The sequence below is a fragment of the Stigmatopora argus genome, chromosome 10 (assembly GCF_051989625.1).
Source record: "Stigmatopora argus isolate UIUO_Sarg chromosome 10, RoL_Sarg_1.0, whole genome shotgun sequence".
Lineage (NCBI taxonomy): Eukaryota > Metazoa > Chordata > Actinopteri > Syngnathiformes > Syngnathidae > Stigmatopora > Stigmatopora argus.
In genome coordinates, this window is record NC_135396.1 from 15,669,913 (window position 1) to 15,687,622 (window position 17,710).

Here is a 17,710-nt window from a genome sequence, read left to right on the forward strand (position 1 = left end):
TATCAAAATTAGTATTGTATGAATTTATGGCCCTAATCAGTATATATGTATGGATTTTTTTTTAAATTAATTCATAACAATTTCTCATCCTATTGCAGATAACAGACCAATGGATGAGCTTTGTATTTTTTCGAGTGCAACGGACCTTACCCTTCTCCAATGCTCTTTGGCAGTACTTACAAAGGATTTGATGGAGATAAAATCACATCCAGTACATAATTATTTTAGATAAATACATATTTATTTTGTAAATCTCCAAAGAAAGCCCCTTCTCTCATATTATTTTACATAATGTAACCCTTTAAATGAATTCTGCTACACAATCGTGCTTTATTGAATGTGCTATATTTATGTTTTATAATGATTAGTTCCCATTTGAGAAGTGACACCATGCTTCATTTGTATTGTGTAATAGTCATATGCCCATCCCCAACTATACATAAATACACAAATATTCAAACAACATTCAACTTTGTGCCTTTGTTGCTTCATATGTGCAACAAATTTCTTATAGAGTGAATTGGAAATCGATTCATATTATGACCAAATAAGTCTATGAATGCCTCTAGGTAGGAAATTTTGACGTAACCAAACCTTTTGAGATTCAAATGAGTGCCTCAAGATACAAAAAAAGATCCAAGTTCTGGCTGCCCTTACAGCTAAATAACAACTGTTCATCACATTTGCAACTCATTCAAAACTTAGGCATCAACATCTATTTACAAGTTACAGCTTCCCCCAAAAGTGTTTTTTTTCTATAATAAATTTATTTCAAACAAAAATAATTAAAAAACACTATTTCCCCTTTGCCACAAAAGAATAAGGTTGCCTGCTCGGCTCTAGGGCTTGTGCTTCCCAAAAAATTGTTTTGTTTCCCATCAAGAAGGAGCCACGTTGGAGCCACATTTTGCGTCACCGTAAAACAATACTAATGTAATTACATTAGCAGTGGGTAGTGGTGTAATTTATTTTCTCCTATGACTGGTACCATACTTTGTGCTCCAAAAATGCCCATAAATGCCTCCAAGCAGAATGGACCGGTAGGGTAGGGCCCGTCATTCAGCCTATAGAGCCACCATCTGGGCAATTTATAGGCCATCAGCCATGAGCCCCTACATTTCTAAGAAAGCAAAATGGAGAAGAAATCTTACCTTGCCAGCACGGCTTTATGTTTGGATGGTTTATAATCACACGAGGTGTGAACATTTCGCTGTCAGAACAAGACAAACTTTGAAGACAACATACAATAAAAATACAATATGGAATAGTATACAATAGGTACAGTGCCTTGAGAAAGTATTCGGCCCCATTGAACTTTTCATCTTTTCACCACAATTTAGGCTTCAAACATGAAGATATAAAATTAAATTTTTGGTCAAGAATCAACAAATGGGCGGCCCGGCGGATGAGTGGTTAGCAGTGGTGTGCCGTCAGGGCCTTCAAGGCCTTCTCTGCTGGCCTAAGAAATATCAGAATCACAGACTGATGTTAATTATATTTTGTCCATGAATACTTATTAAATAATTCCAAATTGTCTGTTAGCTTCCTTTCATTGATTTTCCGCCTGGTTGCACTGCTTCCAGATGTGTTTTTATATTGAAGCATTTAACCAATCACATTTCAGCAATTATTTGTTGCCAGGGTCAGAAATCTGCCTCAAGGCCTTCACAATCAGTTCTGCAGGCTCTGCTGCATTAAACAAGCGTCGATAAGACTGTTGCTTTAACCAATCAGCAGGCGTAGGGATACGTCATTGCTTTCTCGCAGGCGTAGGGATACGTCATTGCTTTCTCGCAGGCGTAGGGATACGTCATCACTTTCACCAACTATGATTGGCTAGTGATAGAGTGGACTAGCCAGAGCTAACAAACTGTATCTGTAGCTGCACAAGCAAATATATTGTTGTGTTGATTTAAAGCCATTTTCAAGACGAACAATGCCAGAAATACGACAGGTCAGGCTCGTCTTTCAGCATTAGCTTCAATGGCGATAGAAAAGAAGGAAGAAAGAAAGGAGGATGATATTGGGTACGGTTAAAAAGGATTTTTGGTGAGTAAAATATGGCTATATTCCTAAATAATATTTCAATTGTAGGAAATTCCCGGGGAAAGTCGTCCTCTGGGCCCGGTTCTGATATCTGAAAAGCTCCAGTGTTTGTATTTCAGCTCCAGTGTTTGTATTTAATCAGTAAATGCTGCTAGGAAGTGGATTTTACCCCATTTTAGTGCAATTTTTGCCGGTTCGCCATGGATATCCCTCGCTGTCTTTTTCCGGGAAAATCACCCCCATGGCCCGGTTGTAATGTCTGAAAAGCTCCAGTATTTGTATTTAATCAATAAATGCTGCTAGGAAGTGGATTTTACCCAATTTTAGTGCAATTTTTGCCGTTTCGCGTATGGACGTATATGGACGTATTGACGTTCATCGCTGTCTTTTTCCCGGGGAAATGATACTCCAGGTCCGGTTCTGATGTCTAAAAAGCTCCAGTATTTGTATTTAATCAATAAATGCTGCTAGGAAGTGGATTTTATCCAATTTTAGTGCATTTTTTGCCGGTTCGCCATGGACGTCCATCGCTGTCTTTTCCTTCCCGGGAAAATCACCCCCTGGCCCGGTTGTATTGTCTGAAAAGCTCCAGTATTTGTATTTAATCCTTAAATGCTGCTAGGAAGTAGATTTTACCCCATTTTTGTGCATTGATGTAGTGATTATTTTTTATGTGTTGCAGCTGTAGCTGCAGTAGAGGTTTTATAGCCATAAAATAGTTTTTGCTGGAGGCGTCACTAGGAAATGCACGGACCGCCACTGGTGGTTAGTGTGTCGGCCTCACAGCTCTGGGTTCCTGGGTACAAATCCAGGTCGGTCCACCTGTGTAGAGTTTGCATGTTTTCCCCAGGCCTGCATGGGTTTGATGATAAAAACCGAAGCAGCTGCTTCATCCACACTTGGAAAAACTCAACAACAAAAAAACATCTTCAGAACCTGTGAAGAAGAATGGCGGTCAAAAGTACATAAGAGAGAATTTTGAAACTGTGGTTTTGTCAGACAGCCACTGAGAGCCCAGTACGTATAGAGTAGAATTTCTAAAGTGAGAATCAATGCATCCGCGACAATATTTTCAAAATAAAATAATGGATGCGAAAAGTACGAATGCATGTACTTTTTGGAGGTTTTCATAACTTGGATATTATTCTCATCTCGAGGCACTCATTTGCATATAAAAAAGTTTTGTAATATATATGTATATACACAAGTGATATTGAAAACAGTGTGCAAAACATATTTTTGACTTTGCAATGCGGGTAAAATAAACCTTAAGAGTTTATTTTTCAATAAAAAATTCTATCTTGGGAGTTGTTCATATTTTTAACATACGACTCTAATTATTGTCATGAGTTGCAGTTAAATACTTGTAATGAGCTGTGCAGATATTTAGGTCAATATACACATTCAGTGCTTTTTTTGTTTTTAATTACAATGATTACTACAGTCGATAATTAACTTAACATAGAGTTTAGATCAGGATTCTCAATACATCGATCGGGAGGTACCAGTCGGTCGCTAAGGTGCTATTGGTAGATCGCATGACTGTAAGATTTGATCCAAGGATTTGATTTGTAGTAAAGTTTTATATGGGACGTGTTCGCGGAAACAGCGCCATCGCCAGTCCAAGCACGATTACTATCTGCCTACACTATTTTGGATCCTGGTTGCATCAGGTATATCACCAGCATACATAACTGCACCTGACTGCAATCCACTGATTGCACTTCTTACATACAGTTGTGGTCAAAAGTTTACATACACTTGTGAAGAACATAATGTCATGGCTCTCTTGAGTTTCCAGTTATTTCTACAACTCAGATTTTTCTCTGATAGACTGATTGGAACAGATACTTCTTTGTCACAAAAAAATATTCATGAAGTATGGTTCTTTTATGAATTTATTATGGGCTAACAGAAAAAGTGATCAAATCTGTGGGTCAAAAATATACATGCAGCAACACAAATTGGCAATTTTGGTGACTTAGAAAGTTGTGACAGTGAAATGAGCTTCATAGCATGGCCTCTTAACTTCTTGCGTGTGATTATGAGTGACTACAGCTGGTGACTTCTCTGAGGCCATTTAAATAGGGCTCATTGGATGCAAACGCCCACAAATACTACAATGGGAAAGTCAAAGGAGCTCAGCATGGATCTGAAAAAGCGAATCCTTGACTTGAACAAGTCAGGAAAGTCACTTGGAGCCATTTCAAAGCAGCTGCAGGTCCCAAGAGCAACATGCAAACAATTGTTTGTAAGTATAAAGTGCATGGCACTGTTTTGTCACTGTCACGATCAGGAAGAAAACGCAAGCTATCACCTGCTGCTGAGAGAAAATTGGTCAGGAGGGTGAAGATTCAACCAAGAATCATCAAAAAGCAGATCTGCCAAGAATTAGAAGCTGCTGGAACACAGGTGTCAGTGTCCACAGTCAAGCGTGTTTTGCATCTCCATGGACTGAGAGGCTGCCGTGCAAGAAGGAAGCCCTTGCTACAAAAGCGGCACCTTAAGGCTCGACTGAAGTTTGCTGCTGATCACATGGACAAAGATAAGACCTTCTGGAGGAAAGTTCTGTGGTCAGACGAAACAAAAATCGAGCTGTTTGGCCACAATGCCCAGCAATATGTTTGGAGGAGAAAAGGTGAGGCCTTTAACCCCAAGTACACCATGCCTACCATCAAGCACGGTGGTGGTAGTATTATGCTGTGGGGCTGTTTTGCTGCCAATGGAACTGCTGCTTTAAATGGGATAATGAAGAAGGAGGATTACCCTCAAATTCTTCAAGATAACCTAAAGTCATCAGCCCGAAGATTGGGTCTTGGGGGCAGTTGGGTGTTCCAACAGGACAATGACCCCAAACACACATCAAAAGTGGTGATGGAATGGCTAAATCAGACTAGAATTGAGGTTTTCAAATGGCCTTCCCAAAGTCCTGATTTAAACCCCATTGAGAACTTGTGGACAATGCTGAAGAAACAAGTCCATGTCAGAAAGCCATCAAATTTAACTGAACTGCACCAATTCTGTCAAGAGGAGTGGTCAAAGATTCAACTAGAAGCTTGCCAGAAGCTTGTGGATGGCTACCAAAAGCGCCTAATTGAAGTGAACATGGCCAAGGGACTTGTTACCAAATATTAGCGCTGCTGTATGTATATTTTTGACCCAGCAGATTTGATCACTTTTTTCTGTTCACCCATAATAAAGTCATAAAAGAACCTAACTTCATGAATGTTTTTTTGTGACAAAGAAGTATCTGTTCCAATCACTCTATCAGAGAAAAATCAGAGTGGTAGAAATAACTGGAAACTCAAGAGAGGCATGACATTATGTTCTTCACAAGTGTATGTAAACTTTTGACCACAACTGTACCAGATTGGTGGAAATGTTTCCTCTTATGGGTTGGAACGAAAACCTGACGCCACTGTGGCCCTTTGTGGAATAAATTGCCCAGGTCCTATCTAAAGCAATTGTAATACATCAATTTTCCTTTTTTCCCCTCCGATCTTTAGTATATTTCATCTTTAACGTATGATGGTGTGCTTGTGATGGCGGAAGCCTTCCGCACACTTCGTCGTCAGAAAATTGATATAAGTCGACGTGGAAATGCTGGAGACTGCTTGGCCAATCCTGCTGCTCCCTGGAATCAAGGAATAGATATGGAACGCGCACTCAAACAGGTACTGAGTTAAGTCGTTAGGGGGTTCTTTTACTGATTGAAAGGGTACTATGCCTTTTTCTTTATAGTATTAGCTAAATGTTTTTTCTAAAAGTGCATTTATTTCTCTGTATGTACAATAATGTAAAATCTCGGCTCTTTGAATACAGACTTTTATTAACCACCACTCAATAATGTGTGGAAATTCTACAACATTGCATTGTCTAATTTGACTTTCTAGCTTTGCAAACTTTTTTTTCAAATAAATATCCAGGTGCGCATTCAGGGCTTGACTGGCAATATACAATTTGATCATTTTGGCCGAAGAATTAACTACACCATGGATGTGTTTGAACTCAAGAGCAATGGGCCGCGCAAGGTAGGCTTTTTTAATTGTAAGAAAAATTACTTTTTATTTTTTTGTTTTTGTAAACAGCCAGATAGTATTGGATTGGATAACTTTATTCATCCCGTATTCGGGAAATTTCATTGTGACAGTAGCAGAGGGTGATTAGACAGAACAACAAAGCAAAAGCACAAAGTACAAAGTAAATCAAAGTAAATGGGATCATTAAGAATCACCAAATCAAATCATTAAGACAGAAAAGCAGCAAAAACACAAAACAAGCAAGAGTGGACGGAGCTACCGCCTCCGGCTGCCACTTGAACGGCGCCATCTTGGTTGCAGTAGCTAAAACGGATACAGACTCAAAAAGACGTTGTAAAGTTGGACAAAAACTGGAACCACACACAGGAGATCTTCCACAAGTATGAGATGGCCCTTGGCATGGGTGGCGAACAAGTTGGACACAGAGCCAAAATTTTAAACTGTGATATACACCACACCCTATGTAGAAGCAGCATAAAAAATCCAATCTGTCAAATAAATGTTTTAAAATATATTTTATTATTTGTTTTTCAAGAACCTAGATGAATTTGAGTGTGTTTTAAGGGAGAATAAGAATAAGAAAAACATGAAACGAGAAAAGAGCCACAGTATATACAAAATATGATAAGAAACAAACAGCCGCGTTTTCCCCACCTCTGGTGTTAGAGAAAAGTAAAAGAAAAGTATCAGGGACTAACAAAAAGTTTGAAAAATGTTGATGTTTTCTCTAACAAAAGTTAAAAATTGATCAGGCAATCATTGAACACAAGGTCACACTTGGCAAAGGAGCCAACAAAATTCACCCACCCCGTTGACAAGTTTTTGGATACTTTGCATGTTATCTCTTGGCCTTTAAAATGTATTTATTATGTTGCATTGCACATTTGTTTTTTCAATTTAACCTCAATACATTAAGATACCAGTGGATATTCAATTCGAGGTTAATATGCAGCCAATAAAACTTACAGAACATACAAGGACTAAAAGGTGCTGTTTCCAAATGATTAAATTGTGTCCCTGAAAATGTAAACACTTTGCGGCATGCAGTTTTTTACGTACCACTGCAAGATATTTTTATTAGTTTTATTAGTGTTTGTCTCATCATTATTTTAATTGTGTGTTCAAAGGTGTTGAGCACAAAAAAATATATATCAATAGACTAATTGACCGATTTCTTCTTTGTTACTCTTCTCCATTTGTTCAGATTGGTTACTGGAATGACATCGATAAACTTGTCTTGGTGCAGAATGAAAATTCTTTGTCTAATGACAGCTCTGCAATGGAGAACCGGACTGTAATTGTGACAACAATCATGGTAATGTTCCAACTGACTGTTTTACTTCCTACGTATAAGGCTCTTATTTTTTTTCCCGCGTTGGGCCACTGACCATGTATCTAGTATTTTATTGTTGTTTGTAACCAACTCTTTATCATATCTAGTTTGCCATACTTAGTATTACAATACTACACAATAATGGCAATTGAATATTTGCTTGAGTAGCTGTATTTACAAGGCCTAAATCCAATTGAACAAAAATCCAATTTCACTCTATTTGAATCCAATGAAACACTTAATCAATGTGCATGCACAGATCTCAAAAATGTACCACAGCACAACTGTTCATACATAATGGCAGTATAACCGAAGTGAAGATCCATTAAAATAATAAGGCTGTATTCAGTTTTATTGTCACGAGATGACCTCCCTAACCTCAAACACACTTTTTCAAGTTGTTATACTGAGGTTAACCTTAGTACCATCTGTAATTATTTTTGTAACACTGTATGACCTGCGGCCCGACGGCTTGAGTGATTTGCATGTCAACCTCACAACTCTGGGGTCCTGGGTTCAAATCCAGGTCAGTCCACCTTTGTGGAGTTTGCATGTTCTCCCTGGGCCTGCGTGGGTTTTCTCCAGGTACTCCAGTTTCCTCCCACATTCCAAAAACATGCATGGTAGGTTGATTGGACACTCTAAATTGCCCGTAGGTATGAGTGTGAGAGTGAATGGTTGTCCATCTCCTCGTCCCCTGCGATCGTCTGGCCACCAATTCAGGGTGTCCCCACCTCTGGCCCGAAGTCAGCTGGGATAGGCTCCAGCACCCCCCGCAACCATAGTGAGGATAAAGCGGTTCAGAAAATGAATGAATAGAAAAGTATAATGACCTACAGCCCTCTAATATACTGTACCACATTGCTCCTGCTCACTTACGCTATATAGTCTGACATGTCACATCTCAATTTCACCTGTATAGTTTACAAACTACAGTGGTACTTCGACATACGAGCACCCCGACATACGAGCATTTCGAGATACGAGTAAAATTTCGAGCAAATAATTATCTCTAGATACGAGACAAATTTCGAGATACGAGAAAGCCAGGTGGCCAAGACATGAGAGGCTGTTTATGATTTTAGCGCACTGTCTTTTTTTTCCGCATCTCTTTCGTGTATAACAGATATCTACAAGCACTGGGCGGAGCGTTGTATTTTTGACAGTGTTTTTTCCGTCACTCAGCGCGAATAGCGGAGCGATCGCTTATATGAGTAGTATATTATACTTCTCGATGGCTGCTCATAAGAACATCAGGGGCACTGGCTCTCTCCCCGCAACTCCCTCGTGTAATGTCTCTGGTCGCAACTTCCTCTTTGCAATGTCTCTGTGAGCACTGGGCGGAGCGTTGCATTTTTTCAGTGTTTTCCCCCCCTTAGCCTGTTAGCTCCCGTTGGCGGAGCGATCGCTAACAAGACTACTTCTCGTTGGCAAGTGGTTGTGCCTTATCCTATTGTGAGGACATTTGTGTGCATCATTTTCGGAATATTTTGAAGGGAATACAAAAGAAAACAGCCCATCGATAGTGAAAGTGAGGGTGGAGGCGGGGTAAACAGCCAACCCGACCGGAAGATCAAGGTATGAAAATGTAAAACAAAATTAGAATTACATTTAGTGTAAGGTTAGATTAAATTTATTTTTGAGTGTGTCTCCATCGTAATCCAAGTTCATTTGAATTTGTTTATGTTATGAAACGAGCGTGTTGCCGTGCAAAAAGCGCCCCCCCCCCTCTCCGCCCTCTCTCTCTGTCCGTCTCGCTCCCCCCACCGCGAAATCCGTATAATTTTAGTACTATTAAACACATTTTAGTAATATTAAACCACTAATTATGTGTTACTTTGTTAATAGATGGCGAATTAGAAGAAATAAAACTTTTTCCAATCCAATATCCTGTTTTTTGGTGTTTTTTCAGAGGGTTGGAACGAATTAATATGTTTTTAGTTCATTTCAATGGGAAATGTTCGTTCGCGTTGATAGATCTGTAATACAACTTCAGGAACAGGTTAAGAAAGAGTGAGATCAATTAAATAGGAAATAGGTTTATTACCAGACTGCAGGATGGGGAGAGAGCTCAAACAGCTGTGAACAGGCTCACAGTCTGTTGTCCTTGCAACTCTCTCTCCGAATGATAGGAAAACAGGGTAATATTTGTAAGACAGCGATGTAGGACAGAGTTTATGTAAACAAAACTTTAGGCTGATATGGTTAGACATTTATAGGGCTAAGTTTTATGCAAACACAATATTTTTATAGCTCACACAAACTGCCACAGCCTATCTTACATTGCGCGATTCGAACAAACAATTACAAAGCGAGTTACGAGAATATTGACATACGAGCTCAGTCCCGGAACGAATTAAGCTCATATCTCGAGGTACCACTGTATAAATAATAATAAAAATATCACATAATAAAAAAATAATCTCCTGTAAACATCAAATATCTCCTGACATAAACCCCACAAACAAATACATTTTCCCTCCACATTTGTTTGTTCCTTAATTAAAACAACAGAATACACATTTTCACAATTTTGTCACTTGAATCATGTAGTCTAAATCCAGTTTAATAGAGGGTGACGAGAGTACGTCCTCCAGCAAATTTGTATTCATGCCTCAGAAAACTCAGAACAAATTTAAGTAGGCCCTCTAAGCGTGGCCACAAGGGAGTGATACTTGATTATACTAATGTCTCATTAGTAGGCAAATCTTAAACTCATCTCCAATCGCCATTTAGATGTGACCTCGATTTGGTCTCTTCTAATGATTTTTTACATGCCAGCCCACTGACAATTAAGTAATAATGACACAGTGTCAATCTAAGAAAAAGGAGAGTGGCGAGTGTTTGTGTAAGTGATTTGACATCATCCACCTGTGACCAATTTAAGGTGACCACGCTTTCCACTAAATAACTTCTGTTCAATTTCTCACACTGAAATGCAAGGGAATGCAACTTTAAAGTCTCACTCATTTCAGTGCATTGGATCTTACACTTGAATGACAGAAGTTAAACCTGACAATAACATACAAATCAAAGATAAAAAGTTGTTTATTTTGATTGATATTGTGAGAGATTTAATCACTTAGGAATGTCTATTATTATAGTTGTGGTTGCAGTAATATAAAATTTCATAAGATCAGAGTGACAGGTTTTGAATATTTTGTCGTCATGATTTAACATAACATATAATCAGGCTATTTAAATATTGCCTCTGTTGTGAATGTCAAGTAGGCTATTCTTCTAATGTGAGTGTTCCAAGATCTCCTCTGAACCATGACGATTTTCTCGTAGAACGGTGAGGAGTGTTTGATGCCACCCGATAACTTTCACAAATGGTTTATATTCACCTGAATCAGCCAGCATTGGAGCCAAGCGGAGGGTGACTGGGAGAAAGCACTTGTCCATGCTAAGTAGCGGTTGTCACAAATCAAATTAGTTGTGACCATTGCCTGTAGAAACGATGGTCCTGTGATTTTGAATTACCGTATTTTCACGACTATATGGAGCATCATATTTTTAGCCGCATTGTCGGTAACGAGTGCTATTTCTGTATTTTAAACACACAAAGGATGCACCGTTTTTTAGACGCATATATATTATATATGAATATCGAACCGCAATAGCGCTGGCTACCGGAAGCAGCCCCAGACTCTAATTCCGGTTTCCGTTGCGCAGTGACTGCTGGGATATATTGTTCTTGCACACAACACCCACACGCTAAAACTGAGTTCGGTTGTACTTTATTTAGCCATTTTACAACTTACTCACGTCATCATCACCCACAAATCCATCAAAGTCCTCATTTTCTGTGTCCGAATTGAACAATTGTCCAAATTATTCATCGAAAACGCTGAGTTTTATACGTTCGTCCAGGCAGCCACAATCCATTCGCAAATAGTAGCTAGCTAGTAGGTAGCGTAACTATTCCGGGGCTGTCTTCCATGCTTCGCAAGGCTGTGTTGATGCCGATCACCAGGCCACAATCCATTCGCAAATAGTAGCTAGCTAGTAGCTAGCGTAACTAGCCCGGGGCTGTTTTCCATGCTTCGCAAGGCTGTGTTGATGCCGATCGCCAGGCCACAATGAATTCGCAAATACAGTGGTACCTCGAGATACGAGCTTAATCCGTTCCGGGACTGAGCTCGTATGACAAGTTACTCGTAACTCGAGGTAAAGTTTCCCATTGAAATGAATGGGAAACAAATTAATTCGTTCCAACTCTCTGAAAAAAACACCAGAAACAGGATATTGGATTGAAAAAAAATGTTTTATTTCTTATAATTCGCCATATATTGACAAAGTAATAAATAACGAGTGGTTTAATAGAAATAAAGTGTTTAATCTAACTAAAATTGGCCGGATTTCGCCGAGGGGAGAGGGGCTTCGGTTTTTTTTTTCTTCCACACAACGCACTCGTAAACAGAACAAACACTCCACCCTCACGTTCGCTATCGATGGGCTGTTTGCTGTCGTACTATTCCCTTCAAAATATTCCGAAAATGATGCACACAAATGTCCTCACAATCGGAGAACGCACGACCACTTGCCAACGAGCAGCAAGCAGTCTTATCAGCGATCGCACCGCTGCTCATGGGAGCTCCTGGGGCGCTGGCTAGCGGCTCATTTTAGCTTGTAGCATCTGTGTTCGCATCCCCTCGAACGGCGACTATGATAGAGTTGCTACCGGGGATGCTGTTGCGAGCCAGTGCCCCCGATGTTCTTATGAGCAGCCAACGAGCAGAGTCTTTTATCAGCGATCGCCCCGCTGCTCATGGGAGCTTCAGGGGCGCTGGCTAGCGGCTCCTTTTAGCTTGTAGCATCTGTGTTCGCATCCCCTCGAACGGCGCCTATGATAGAGTTGCTACCGGGGATACTTTTGCGAGCACGAGTATACTTCATTACCCAGAAAGCCCTCTTTTCACCGCGCATGCGCGTTGTGCGTTTCCTGGTCTGAATAGCTCATCCGGTGCTCGTAAATATTGTTATACACGAAAGATATGCCAAAAAAAATGCCATGGCAACCTGGCTTGGTCGCATCACGAAACTTTGACCGCATCACGGGCGAATTATTCGATCGAAATTTCCCCCGTAAGACGAGCATTCCGTATGACGAACGGTCGTATGACGAGGTACCACTGTAGTAGCTAGCTGTCTGCCACCCTTCGTCAAGATGTGCTGATGTCGATGTATACAGGCCACAATCATTGGGTGTATTGACAAAAGAATTACATATCCCAGCAGTCATTGCACAGTACTTCTACGGGGAAAATAGTAGAGTCGGGGGCTGCTTGCCGTAGTTGTGAGAGATGGTGTACCCTATCGACTGATTTATTTTATTTTATCGTGATAACAATTTTAGTATTGGTCCATATATAAAGCGCACTGGATTATAAGGCGCCCTGTTTATTTTGGAGAAAATTTAAGACGTTTATGTGCGCCTTATAGTCATGAAAATACGGTAGTTTTTTCTCAGCGTGCTGGCTGTGCAACCTACCATTTGTCTTTGTGAGTGTTTTGGAATAATTTCGAGGCATATTTGATTGGTTTATAACGCGTGAGTGGACACCGAGCACTTAGAAATAAAAAGGAATGAACCTCCCCATATTTTTAAATGACAATTCAACGATTAATTTCTGCTTTGTCATACTGAACGTGAGCCATTTTGCCCCCATGTTTTCTGACATAAGCATCACACAACATCGTAATTGTATTGTATATTTTTTATGTTTGAGCCCTAAGTAATTTGGATGTAATTTTGTTTGTGTAATTTTCCTCGGTACACTGGATTTTATTTTAATAATGTAGTGTGTCCATAGTGAAATTCATTCATTTTCCTTGTGGCTTATCCTCACAAGCGTTGCGGGGGGTGCTGAAGTCTATACCAGCTAACTTTTGGCACCAGGCAAGGGACACCCTGAATTGGGAGAACACGCAAACTCCACACAGTGAGGACCAACCTGGGATCATACCCTCATACCCATAATATTCATTCTAACTTTGCGTCAGCACATCTAAACAGAAACCTGCCAGGCTGCATTTACTATTTGGCAGCTAGAAATGTTAAAAAAAAACAAGGTCAGTTGTATTGACAGGTCGCCCGTGGCCGGATGATTCGCTGAAAGACGTTTCGCCGACCGACGGACGTTTGACAGAGGGACAGGTCGCCGAATGGACGTTCCACCGAACGGTCAATCGGCCCAACGCCGAACGGCGAGACGTTTTTTTGCCTTATCGCAACATTTTACCGAGGAATTCACTTCCCTGGGCTCGGTTCTAATGTCCAAAGAGCTCCAGTATTTGTATTTGATCATTAAATGCTGTTTTAGGATGAAATTAACATGAGTGCTGTCATTATATGCCGTGTAGTTGTATTTAGAAATATGCCCAGAGGGGGGCAGTACATGCCCTTATTATTGTGGGGGGCAGGCAGTACATGCCCTTGTTATTCCTAAATGAATGTTATCTGTAACGGCCATAAATGGCCCGCGGGCCGAGGTTGAAAAACTTGTACACACACGATCCGGGGGCGGGGCGAGCGCGCCGGCGAAACTTCCGCTCGGCGGAAGCTCAGTTCGGCCGTTTGGCCGATTGACCGTTCGGTGGAACGTCCATTCGGCAATCTGTCCCTCTGTCAAACGTCCGTCGGCGAAACGTCTTTCAGCGAATCATCCGAGCACCCAGGTCGCCGAAGCTGAGCAAGTGTGTATCGGTTGTGGTGTATAAAACTCGACTGCCCCCGACTGCATGGCATTAGTACTACATCGTTTTCATGAGGATTTGTGGTGTCGTGATTATGAAAACTTCTAATTGGTCGTTTTCTGTTGATTTTCTCGCTGTGTCACTGTGCAAATAAGCCCTTAGTGAGGATCATAAACCATGCTTTTTCATAGAGCTCTTGAGTTATGCAGAATACCATAGATACCAAATTGTCTGGTGGGTGTGAACTGTTACTGTAATTTACTATAATTTGTCTCAGTCTTTCAGAATGGTGTTTAAAAAGCGTTACAAGGGCGGGGAACACAGTTCAGTCTTTTCAGTGTCTTTCCATTTCCTCCCCGAATACGTCTGTTCCTCTTCTCTTCCCTGACTCCACTTGTCCCATTGTTTCTTTCATCATGATTCCTCTCATGACTCCTCCATACCTCTCTGTGGATGGATACCTAAACGGACACTGGCTAACTTTAGCTCAGCCACCTCCTCCTCTTTGCAGCCTCTGGTGAAGAAGAAGCCTCACCTGCGACTCTGAAGACACCGCAGCTCACTTCAACTCACCTCCCTGTCCCTGGCCTTTGAAGAGAGAAACAAGACTAAAATAGACTGAGCATCTCAAAAACTCTTCATTTAAGTTGTGTATTTTTTTCATTGGCGTGTATTTTGCCATTCATTTTGGGACAACTAGCCTTCAATGAACAGTATTCCATACCCTAGAAAGCAGTGGCGGGCGGTGAATTTCAAACCGACGCCTTCAGCTATGTCTGAATCAATGCAACCCTCAAAAACTATTTTAGGGCTATAAAACCTACAACTGCAACACATAAAAAACATCAATAATAACTTCATACAATGGAAATATTATTTAGGAATTTAGCCATATTTTACTCAATAAAATTATTTTTATCTGTGCACAAAATCCGTCCTCCTCTCTTTCCTCCTTCTTTTCTATTTTTCTATTTCCCGGTTGTAACAGGCTTGCTTGCTTCGGAGTTGTCCGACATTTCTTAATGATGTCCAGCTTTTTTTCTTGAAAAGTCCGTCTGGAAAATGGGTTCAACAGTAAATCTGCAAACAAATCCATTTCTTCTCCTCCTTCAGCCATTGCGGGTTGACAAAACCGCTATTATTATTATTGGAGGGTGGAACATCCGTTGTAAACACTATCAAAACAATAATAACTTTACTTATTGTAAATCGTCTTTTAAAATTAGAAAACCTTGGATTAATCTTTGAGAAAATCTTGGATTAACCATTGAGAACCGTGAGAAGTTAAGTGCAAATCCGTCGTAAGTCTCCTTTAATTATTTTGAGCAGTAATGAGTTCAGCCGCCATATTTTTCTCAAAAATCTAATGACTTGATCACATTTGAATACAAAATCTCACCAAGTTGAACAGACTGTTTTCTAATTGAAGAAGAGATTGGTAACAAGACCCTCTGGTAGAGCAAAACCTAAGTTTACCGAGTGACAGAATGAATGAGTAGCTAATCGTTGAAGTGTTTGGCTCTTGCATGTCTAAATAGTTGAGAGACAATCATGCTGACTCACTCACCCAAATATCATTGGGTGCATGATTATGTGCTGTAATTTGACTAATTGAAGAATGAATGGACTGATTATCCATCTGACAGACTGAAATAGGCTGTGACCGTTTGGCACGGTTGGCCCTATGGCAGTTGCAATGGATGGCTCACAGGCTAAATGAAAGTCTCAGCTCTTGGGTATTCATTATGGGACAATCTGATGTTTTGTAATGCTGAACTGATTGTTGACTGAATGACTGGACACTTCAATGTCCAACTGTGTTTCCCGCAGAGCTAAATGGCTCAAGCTGATAATTTAACTGTCTCTTTGGCATGGATTGTGAACCTTTCATGTCTTATCAGCCCAAAACACTTGGTTCTACAAAGCTCTTTTCGAGCCGCCAACTTTTTTGTACTTCATAGTCGTTTGAATCATTTCTTGTCCTTTGTTTTGTTGGCTTGCCTCCTTTTATACTTTTCCCCTCTTTATGTTTCTTTCACATTTTCCTGTTTGCTCAAAATGTGTTTTTTATTGCATATGTTTTGACTCTGATCCGAGCTGTACTCTCTCCATTTCAGGAGATTTTCTTTAACTGTTGGATTTTCTACAATGTAGAAAGGGGAAAAACATGGCAGACATATCTTGATATCATCACAAGCCTCTTTCAAACATTTAAATTTTTTGTTTGACTATATTACTTGAGGTAGATCTCAAAATCCTATGAATCAACATGTCGGTTCCACGTAAGCTTGACATCATCGAAATACATACGTACATTGCAGTGGCGGGCGGTGTATTTTCTGGTAGCGCCTTCAACGTATCAATCCAACCCTCAAAAACTATTTTATGGCTATAAAACCTCTACTGCAGCTACGGCTGCGACACATAAAAATAATCAATAAACTAATGCACAAAAATGGGGTAAAATCCACTTCCTAGCAGCATTTCATAATTAAATACAAATACTGGAGCTTTTCAGACATTAAAACCAGGCCAGGGGGTGATTTTCCCGGGAAAAGACAGCGATGAACGTCAACGGCGTACGGGCAAACATTGCCCGAAAATGGGGTAAAATCCAGCCGAAAACAGAATTTTTTGATTAAATACAAATACTGGAGCTTTTTAGACATCAGAACCGGGCCCGGAGTATCATTTCCCCGGTAAAAAGACAGCGATGAACGTCGATACGTCCATACGTGAAATGACAAAAAATGCACTAAAATTAGGTAAAATCCACTTCCTAGCATCATTTATTGATTGAATACAAATACTGGAGCTTTTGAGACATTACAACCAGGCCAGGGGGGTGATTTTTCCCGGGAAAAGACAGCGATGGACGTCAATGGTGAAACACCAAAAATTAAACTGGGGTAAAATTCACTTCCTAGCAGCATTTTGTGATTAAATACAAACACTGGAGCTTAAATACAAACACTGGAGCTTTTCAGATATCAGAACTTCGCCCACAATTGAAATATTATTTAGGAATATAGCCATATTTTACTCACCCAAAATCCTTTTTACATAATATCCATCCTCCTTTCTTTCTTCCTTCTTTCCTATCGCCATCGAAGCTAATGATGAAAGTCGAGCCTGTCCTGTCATATTTCTGGCATAGTCCGTTTTGAAAATGGCTTTAAATCAAAACAACAATATACTATTTGCTTGTGGAGCTAAGTTAGCGCGCTGAAAGTGCCCCACACACCATTTTCCCGGCTGTAACAGGCTTGCTAGCTTCGGAGTTGACCGCCCTTTCTTAATGATGTCCATTTTTTCCTGAAAAGGTCCGTCTGCAAAATAGCTTTGTGAGCAAACAGAATCTATTTGTTTTTGTTTCTGTCGGCCATAGTGGGTGGAGTTTGCGATCTCGGCTGCCTCGGTACTGCTTTGGCCCGCCTACTAGCCAATCATAGTTTTTGAAAGCAATTACATATCCCAGCCAGCAAAATGCTAACGCCTATGAAAAATCATTGTGGGGTTGCCAACTCGAAATCTGATTGGTTAAAAGCAACAGTCTAGTTTAATGCAGCAGAGCCCGCAAGAACTGATTGTG

General features: G+C 40.3%; 1 protein-coding gene across 10 annotated transcripts in view; it reads left to right on the forward strand.

Annotated features, from left to right (window-relative positions):
- Nucleotides 1-17,710, forward strand: part of gria4a (glutamate receptor, ionotropic, AMPA 4a) — a 132,466-nt gene that overhangs the window by 58,065 nt on the left and 56,691 nt on the right. For 9 of the 10 annotated variants that reach the window (XR_013303705.1, XR_013303704.1, XR_013303706.1 and 6 more), the window contains exons 8-10: nucleotides 5,553-5,720; nucleotides 5,973-6,077; nucleotides 7,291-7,401. Coding sequence is in view for 7 of the 10 variants with exons in the window: in XM_077612311.1 (XP_077468437.1) it covers nucleotides 5,553-5,720; nucleotides 5,973-6,077; nucleotides 7,291-7,401 (384 nt within the window). In the remaining 3 variants the exon portion in view is untranslated. Of the gene's footprint in view, nucleotides 1-5,552; nucleotides 5,721-5,972; nucleotides 6,078-7,290; nucleotides 7,402-14,629; nucleotides 14,925-17,710 lie in introns of those variants that run through there. The other variant, XM_077612318.1, reaches the window with a different exon arrangement.